Source organism: Galendromus occidentalis, unplaced genomic scaffold, assembly GCF_000255335.2.
Source record: "Galendromus occidentalis unplaced genomic scaffold, Mocc_1.1 scf7180000077253, whole genome shotgun sequence".
NCBI classification, from domain to species: Eukaryota; Metazoa; Arthropoda; class Arachnida; order Mesostigmata; family Phytoseiidae; genus Galendromus; species Galendromus occidentalis.
Genome location: NW_003805241.1, coordinates 2,968 through 12,614, shown reverse-complemented (window position 1 = coordinate 12,614; position 9,647 = coordinate 2,968). Strand labels below are relative to the sequence as shown.

At 50.6% G+C, this 9,647-nt stretch overlaps 1 protein-coding gene across 1 annotated transcript; it reads left to right on the top strand.

Annotated features, from left to right (window-relative positions):
* Positions 1-7,251: 7,251 nt before the first annotated feature.
* LOC114828150 (uncharacterized) lies at positions 7,252-8,281 on the top strand. The gene is made up of 3 exons (XM_029111101.1): positions 7,252-7,400; positions 7,593-7,648; positions 7,764-8,281. Exons 1-3 carry the CDS (start codon positions 7,252-7,254, stop codon positions 8,279-8,281), a joined length of 723 nt encoding a protein of 240 aa, XP_028966934.1.
* Positions 8,282-9,647: the final 1,366 nt, after the last annotated feature.

Here is a 9,647-nt window from a genome sequence, read left to right as displayed (position 1 = left end):
AACGGAGGTTCCCATATTCTTTATTTGTAATGTGAAACATATATCAATACCGTTATGATTATAGTGGTGATTCAATAAAATACTCAGGGAGACGGGGCGTTGCAAAGAGGGTAACCGGCGGCATCGGTCTCCAGCAGACGCGCTCTCAGCGGCCAGCTGTGGAGTGGCTCGCGGGGCTGTAGAAGACAGCTGACACTGAGCAGACAATGTGACAGCCGGTGCCCTGGCGGCAGAGTGCGGAACCTGTCAGTAGCAAGAAACTCTCAGCCCACGGCGGTCACGTCCGAACCGTGGCGAGTGTACGATAACCTCTGGGGTTCCATCCCATCAACATATTTCTTGCGAAGTTTGGCTAGGCCGACGTCACTACGTCCGCCCAGCTCCCGTCAATTAGCGCACCCGTCTCCAGGAGAAGTTCAGTTTTTAAGTGGTGTATTCATTGGGCTCCCTGAATCGGTGTGCCACAATTTGGTGTCAGAAATTCAAGAAACCCCGTCCGAGACCAAGATCGCTCAGGACAACCCCATCCAGGCCAGGTCGTGCTTCGCACACCCGGAGACCTCCACAACAGAGGATCCAGGTACACCTCCGTTTCGTGACCACTGCTACGACACCTGGAAGGAAAATCATCGAGAAAAATAGAGAGAATTCGCTTGGCGTCCGAGCCATCGAAGAAGGGAAAACCCTCATCAACAGCCCAGCATTAACAACTTCTAAGACAAAGAGAATTCATTGTGATCCGGCAAAAACGCGACTAGGCCTAACCGGTGTGCCGCAATTTCGCGTACCAAGCCCCGGGCCCCACCGAATCAGACATGAGTGACCCTCATCGCAACCCCCCGCGGGACATGTCCCAAGAATCTTTCGACCGCGAGAACTCAATATTTCTCGCAAATCAATTCCAAACGTTGAGAGTGGACAAGGCTCCAACGATGAGCGAAGATGAAGAGATATACAACAGGGCCGGAGCCAACCCTTTTGAAAGACCTCTCGCAAGCGCCACGATCGAGCACCCAAGCATACAAGACCCGGCGGCTGAAGATCGACCGTCTTTGGGAGCCGGAACGCCAACCGAAACCCCACCCCAACAACCCCAAGGGGTCGGTTCGGAGATCCAGAATCAAAACCCAGCTCGGAACTCCCACTCATGTCAAGCAGCAGGTTTCGAATACCTTAGAGCCAGAATTGACTTCTTCATCCGGGAAGCTGAGACATTCTTCGAAGAGGACGCCAGCCTCAGAGATTCTCTAGATCAAACAGATCGTCTCAAGGAGACCCTCACTGAGCTGCTTTCGCTATGGACATCGGCGGCCGAAATCCGTATCTCCTCGACCACCGACAACAGATCTGAACTCATCAGGGAGTGCGTGGAAGTCGAGAGCAACCTCAGAAGATCAATCAGCTACCTCAAGAGGCTCAGAGTCTTCATAGTCGAGAAAATCGGAGATGTGACCGAATCAACATTTAACGGATCACGAATCACAGGCACCCGTGCCCCATCAGCAGTCGGAAACAGAGACAATCCGGTCACACCAAGCGCCCAAGTATCATCACTGCAACATAACCAATCAAATGCAGCTCAACCATGGCGAACATCAACCCAACTGGACGGTCAAGTCCGAAGAGCGCCTCAAACAGAACAGAGTGCGCCGTTCTCAGAGACTCCGCATATGTCTCACATCGCACAAATGCCCCCACCGGAACAAACCCCTAGTATGGGTGATTTGGACAATATTCCCCAGGCCCCCAGCACGTCAACTCCGCGGCCACAAGAGGCAATCAAGGAGAGTAGCTCTCTGTCGGAAGACCCCAACAATTACCTCCCAAGTCTCTCAAAAAGCTTCAAACTGCCTAGATTCAATGGAGACGCCAAGGACTACCGAAAATTCATGGACATGTTCGACACCTTCGTCCATGAGCGGAATATTCCGGACCTCCAGAAGATTCTCGTACTCCACGAAGCCCTCAGTGGCAAGGCCTACAACAGTGTGAAACACCTCAGAATCAGAGCAGAAAACTACCTGCCGATGAAGCAACTCCTTGAAAAACTCTTCGGCCAGAAAAACATGGCGGAGGACAGTCATCTAAGGGAGCTGGACCGTATCCTGTCATCCAGAGGGGACATCAAAACCGATAAGTTACCCGCCTTTGTCAATTCGATCTCCCAGCATATCCTAGCTCTCATCGCCATCGGTCACTCATACGCAACACTAACAGCGGCATTCGCCAACAGAATACTAGCCAGACTATCATTCACAACGCAACATAAATTCGTGGACACGTTCAGAACATCCTCAACACCTGAGTGCAAGCTCGAAGCGCTCATCACGTTTCTCCAAACAGAGGCCCTTACCATCGAGTCGCTCAGGGCGAACCTACCGAGCAGATCTGGCTATTCGGACCCCCCAACCCGCTCCGACCGGGACCAGAGTTCCCGTCTACATTTCGGTCGACCCCAACCTCCCAAGCTATACAGTTCCCAGAATCGCCACCGGAACTAAATTCGTCATTCAAGAATCATTGAACACTTTCCACATAACGGCTTCCACAGCGAAAACACCCTTCCGTCCGATACCCCCAGCACCTCGCAGAACGCAAACGGTGCCCTGCATCTTCTGCGAGGCAGATCACCCTCCATTCAGATGTCCAGCCCAACTCACATTACAGGAACGGCTGGAAAGGGTGAAAGCCGCAGGAGCGTGCATGAGATGCCTGAAGCTCAATCATGTAGCAAAGAATTGCCGAGAAGAACCAAAAATCAACTGCAGGTACTGCAACCTCAAGCATTATGCGATACTGTGCAGCAAAGCACCAATCAACGTCAACGTACCCGCAACAAAGAACACCTCGGTGAACATCGCAACCGAAACCGGGAGAGACCCCACCATTCTTTGGACGACACACGTTAAAGCGGAAAGCAAATCCGCCAGCAAAATATGCCGGATCCTGATCGACCCAGGGTCGGAGTCCTCTCTCATCACCGCTGCCATGGCATACGCCCTCCGCTCAGAACCAATAGAACACGTGAACATGGCAATGTCAACAGCAGGAGGTCAGATCACGAACATCCACAACTGTGGGGTTCACGAAATTACACTCCGCAGCAGATTCGACCCAAGAAAATCACTCCGAGTGAAAGCAGTCGAGTTCGGCTGCATATCGAGAACAAAGTTCCCGATAATGAGGGATAATCTAGGCATAGCACCGGCTGCTGATCAAATCGGAAAAGGGGAATCGGAATGGGTAGACATACTGCTCGGAGTCAAGAATCTCGCCAACATCGGCTTCTCAAACCCAAGGTCCCTCAACAACATCTTCGCGTTCGAAACGATATTTGGATTGATCTTCGGGGGCTCCGAGGGAGCAAACAAGTCCGAAACGCATCTCCCAAAATTCTGCGGCTTCATCGCGGCGCAACCAGGGACTTCAATCGCTAAAAGCACCACTTCGCCTCCTCAGACCACTCCCTTGAATGCCACCTCACAGTCCACAAGTCGTGAAAACACAATGGACGACATCGAGTGTCTTTGGAGATCCGAGGATCTGGGACTGGAAGACGAAGTATCGAACGAAGTCAAGGAGGAGGAAGACTTTCTCAACAAAGTCCTCATCGAGCACCTCGAGAAAACAACACGAAGAGACAGCTCAGGGCGATACATACTGAGGCTACCTTTCAGGGAAAACCTCAGAGCATTGGGAGACAATGAAAACCTATCCCGATCCCGACTATACTCGTTCCTAAACAAACTCAAGGCAGACCCAACCAAACTGAAAGCAGTCGATGACGAAATCAGAAATTACATCGACGCTGGGTTTGCCGAGGAGTCACTACCAAAAGCAAGCAAGCAGCTGGCACACTACCTCCCTGTACAGGCCGTATTCAAAGCAAGTCCCGAAGTTCCATCTGGAATCAAAACCAGAGTATTCAAGGACGCGAGCGCCAGGCGATCAAATGAAGCAGGTCTAAACGACGTCCTTCACCAAGGACCAAACCTACTTCCGAACATTTTAAAAGTCCTCTTCAAATTCCGACAATACCGCTACGTTATCACCGCGGATATCGAAAAAGCCTTTCTGCAATTCAGGATAGCGGAGGAAGACAGAACATTCCTCCGATTCCTCTGGCCGTTGGGAATCTCAACCAACGATAAAGCCAAAACGAAGGAATTCTGGGCAACCAGACTCTACTTCGGTCTGGTCTGCTCTCCCTTCTTGCATTGCCAAGGACTACGCCTACACCTCCAACACGCCCAGGCAAAATACCCCGAAGACCACAGCTTCATCCAGGAAATAATCGACAATTTCTACATGGATGACATCCCAGGAGGAAGCGACGACATCCAGGAGGCGAAACACAGGATCCAGCTCCTGTTCGAAATTTTCCAGGAAGCACATATGCCGCTCAAGAAATGGTCCACGAACAACCCAGAGCTAGCGAATTTCATAAGAGATCACTCACCAGTACAGAATCCAGCCATATCGCATAGCCAGAAAAACGCCAAGTTTCTCGGTGTTCCCTGGGACCAAGCAGCGGATGCATTATCCGTGCCGACAACGAAGGCTATCAGCGAACTTCAGTTAGGCGAACCTTCGAAAAGAAAACTCCTCAGGGGACTGGCTCAAATATTCGATCCACTAGGGATTATGGGACCAACCACAATAAATTCCAAAATCCTGCTCCAGAAGCTGTGGAAATCGAAACTAGGATGGGACATACCTTTAGAAGAAGCCCACAAGGCCGAATACGCGGACTTCATACCAAGACTGTCCCAGGGACAAACAACAATAGAAAGATTAATGCTCACCCCCAGCAAGCTCAAACCGCACAGAGAGCTGCACGCTTTCGCGGACGCAAGCCTTTCAGCCTACGGCTGTGTCATTTACCTGCGGGAAACGTTCAGCGACGCACCACCCAGGGTACACTTCGTTAAAGCGAAAGCGAAAGTGAGTCCGGTCAGGCCGATGTCAATCCACAGACTCGAACTACTGGGAGCTCTACTTTCGGACAGGCTAATAAACACCCTCAAGAATCTACTTGACTTCAATATAGATTCGATTCACCTATACTCGGACAACTCCAGTGTGTTAGGATGGGTGGGTTCCTCGCCAGAACGATGGAAACCATTCGTAGCGAACAGGATCCGACGAATTCACACACTCGTCGGCCAAGCTGATTGGAACTACGTGCAGTCAGAACACAATCCAGCCGATCTCGTTTCCCGCGGAGCAGACATTTCTTCAAACCCAAACAGAGATCTCTGGCTCAAGGGACCTTACTGGCTGAAACAACAGGATCAGTTCCCGACTCATCTACCGCCAAACTTGAAAATCGGCGACACATCGACCAAAGAATTCGATGCCGTACGCCGCCAGAATATCGCCTGCATGGTCACATCGAACACCAAACAAGAAGCATCCGAGCCAATATTTTTCGAAAAAAAATTCTCCTCATGGATCAAGGCGATCCGATTCTGGGCCCTGATGCAAAGGCTAGCCAAGAAAGCACAACAAGCGAAAGCTCGGGTAGCCCAGGGCATCACATTTCGACGACATCCACACCCCAACGGGAAACTCGCATTCGAAGCTGAGGAAATGATCGAAGTAAGAATGTCTCTTCTCCGCCTAATTCAAAGAACCTACTTCAAGGAAGAATACGACAATAAATGCGAGAACGTAAAAAAGAAGCAACCAGCTCTATCTATACAACCCATTCCTCGACGAGGACGGACTTATCCATTGCAGGTCTCGACTAACATGGTCAACACACCTCTCCGAGACCCAAAAGAACCCCATCATCCTCCCAGGAAGCTGCTATCTGTCTAAACTCATAGTCCGACACATCCACGAAGGGCAATGTTTCCACTCAGGGGGGATGAACGCAGTACTCCAAATGCTACGTCAAGACTTCCTGCTAATCCATGCAAGGAAAATTGTAAGACAGGTGATCAATTCATGCGCTACCTGCAGACTCTTCCACGGCGAGGCTGCGAGCCTACCAACCCCACCCCTACCATCATTTCGCCTCGAAGAGGCCGCACCGTTCACAAATACAGGCTGCGACTTCGCAGGCCCCTTCAGATACAAGAAAGAATCAGGGGAAGTGGGGAAAAGCTACATACTCTTGTTTACATGCAGCGTCAGCAGGGCAATTCATCTGGAACTAACATACGATCTCTCCACGGTAGAAGTCCTAGGGGCATTGCAAAAATTCATCAACCGCTTTCCCGCAGTGCGTACAGTTACATCAGACAACGGACTGTCCTTCCAGAGAGCGGCCAAAGAGCTCAGAGTTCTATACGAACATATTCGAAGCGACCAAGTCAGGAAATTCTTAGCCGACGCCTTCATCAAATGGAAATTCATAACACCCAGCGCACCGTGATTCGGAGCCTTCTACGAACGTCAAGTCCAAACAATCAAGCGACCATTACGCAAGATCCTGGGGTCAGCTATTCCGCATTTCAGGGATCTGGGAATAATCATTAGCGGTTTCGAAACGGTGGTTAACAGCAGACCAATCACAACCGTCGCCTCTGGGGCGGATGTGATCGAAGCCCTAACCCCCGCCGATCTTCTATTCGGATACAGAGGCGGCACATTCATCCCAGAACACAAAGCGAAACCTCAAAATCGCATTGATCAAGACGAAATAATCTTTTCCACTAGGTGGAAGTATCAGCAACGAATGCTCAGCGCATATTGGAAACGATATCACGACGAGTATCTGCAATATCTGAAAACGGCGCACAAACAAACACCAACATGGGCTGGGCCCTTAGCAGTCGGCGAAATTTGCCTGTTGCAAGGAGAAACATTCAACAGAGCTCTATGGCCACTGCGCCGAGTAATCGGATTTTCGGAAAATACGAACCCCGATTCCGCAGGACACTACTCCACTCGAGGAGTCCGACCATAAACCAGGAAGTCTGAACTCTACCCGAGACGACATAGATTGCCTCTGGCTCTCTGAAGACCTAGGGTTGGAGGATGACCCATCCAAGGAGCAGAAAGAGGAGGAGGACGCTCTCAACAAAGCCCTCATCGATCACTTCGAAAAAACTACCACCCAAGATCCATCGGGAAGGAACATACTCAGACTCCCCTTCCGGGACAACGTCCAAGCTCTAGGAGACGACGAGAACCTGGCCAAGTCCAGGCTATTCTCATTCCTAAAGAAACTCAAGGACGACCTAGTGAAGCTCAAAGCGGTGGACGATGAGATAAAGGCATAGGTACATCGAAGCCGGAAAGATGACTCGCCAGGTGATCAACTCCTGCGCGACTTGCAAGATCTTCCACAGCGAGGCTGCCAACCTACCGACACCTCCGCTACCCTCCTTCCGACTCGAAGAAGCACCCCCGTTCTTCCACACGGGATGCGACTTCATGGGCCCGATCAGGTACAAAAAAGACTCCGGCGACGTCGGGAAAAGCTACATTCTACTCTTGACCTGCGCAGTCAGCCGAGCAACCCACCTCTAACTGACAACAGATCTTTCCACCGTCGAAGTCCTAGGGGCACTGCAGAAATTTATCAATAGATTTCCCGCAGTCCAAACCATCACCTCTGATAACGGTCTCTCCTTTCAAAGAGCCGCGAAAGAGCTGAAACTCATCTACGAACACATCAAGGATGGAGAAATCAAGCGCTGGCTAGCCAATTCATTCATCGAATGGCTTTCAAACAGCAGCAGCCCCATGGTTCGGAGCATTTTTCGAGAGACAGGTCCAAACCGTCAAAAGACCACTCCGAAAAATCCTAGGCTCGGTCGTCCCACACTTCCGTGACCTAGAAATCATTATCTCAGGCATAGAAGCGATGGTGAACAGTAGACCAATCACCGCGGTAGCCTCAGGGGCAGACGAAGTGGAAGCCCTCACCCCAGAGAACCTCTTATTCGGATACAAGGGAAAGACAATAATCCCAGAACACCTCTCGAAACCCAAGAAATCAATGGACTCTGACAAGGCCATTTTCTCGAGGAGATGGAGGTACCAACAACGACTCCTTAACTCATTCTGGAAACGATACCATGAAGAGTACCTCCAATTTCTCAAGGCAGCCCATGAGCAGAAACCAATCTCGGCAAGGCCTCTGAAAATCGGAGACGTATGTCTGCTCCAAGGAGAAAGTTTCAACAGAGCACTCTGGCCTCTATGCAGAGTGATCTCATTCCCCGAGAACATCAAACCAGAAAACGCCAGATCCTGTTTCATCAAAACAGCCAAGGGTCAGACCCTCAACCGTCCCATCAGGAAATTATTCCCTCTGGAAGCCTAAGAAGCACAAATCAAATCAGAACGAAATTCAATTCAAAAAAATGTGAATTTTTTTTATTTACCGTCCCTGGGACAGAGCTCGCCGAGCATCACGAATGTACAGGGATACTTCTTCAAAAAATTCCCTGCCCCCTGGGGGCCGAGATTCATGATCATGCCCAGGACACAGATCTCGCGTCACGACATCGAGGGCGGCCGGCGGGAACCAACGTGTTCCTAGCCACAGTACCACAGGAACCTCCCCCTCCTGGAGGACTACTGATTCACCTAACAAGCGAAGTCGGCGCAACACAAACATGAGCCGCTCGGAGTGCCAGGTCGGCGGCACACAGTATTTAAGCCCCCGGGCCAGACCAAGCTGACCCGGTTGCACCTGCGTGCCGCCTCGCTGAGCACGCCGAGAAGCATTCCGGTAGCGGGACTGTCCCAGGGAGTCAAGTGCTTCCCACACGTGACGGGAGATTTCGTTCGTCAGCCTAGCTGGATAAAGGTTGAGTAGGCAATACTCATACATCAGCTGAGGAAGAAAGAGAACCAACGCTAACTCAAGGAAATCTCAAAACCGACCGAAAACTCAATCAATCCAACATCGGAATCAATCGCAAATCAAAATAGCATACCTCCTCAAGAAGTAGCCCCCTAGGGGACCACCGGAAGCCAAGAACATTTCCGCGAGGCGGGAGGGCAGCCATTCTTCCTAGACAAGGTGTTGAGAAGTGACGGAACGCGCGGAAGCGAGAAAGCTCGGATAGAAAAGACCAACTCTATCGCGCGCTCCCCGTTAGTCAATTCCTCCCCTCTCCATAAAGGGACAATTCAAATTCGAATCAGTGGCGCGTGGCGATTGCTCTCACAGAATTCCCGGCATTTGGTTCCGGAAATTCCGGGCGGGGGACTGTCACGAACGGACTAGGTCCATTGCGCATCCACGACACTCACAACACAATATCTTCCCCAACAGATTAGTTTCTCATAACCAATATCAACTATTTCCTCAGATGGACCTGAGAGACTCATTGGGGGAACTTAGGATCAAGGATCCATATTCATTCATTTCCATATTATTCAGTGTATATTATTATCATATCAGCATCGATTATATCTCCAGGAGAGATAAGAATAAATCCATAGGAAGTCGGGCCACGCATTCAGATAAAAAACACACATTCAGCGCAGCGCGGATCGTTCATGCCAACTTCTCCCGCTCACGGCGCTACAGTCAACAGTCAAGCAACCGGCTGACGGAGAAGTCGATCGTCGATCCTCACACACACGAATACACACACACACACACGAATACACACACAGTCTGTCAGAGATCAAGAGAGCGGTCCACGTACCGCTACTTCTGGAATCCCAGAATCCAT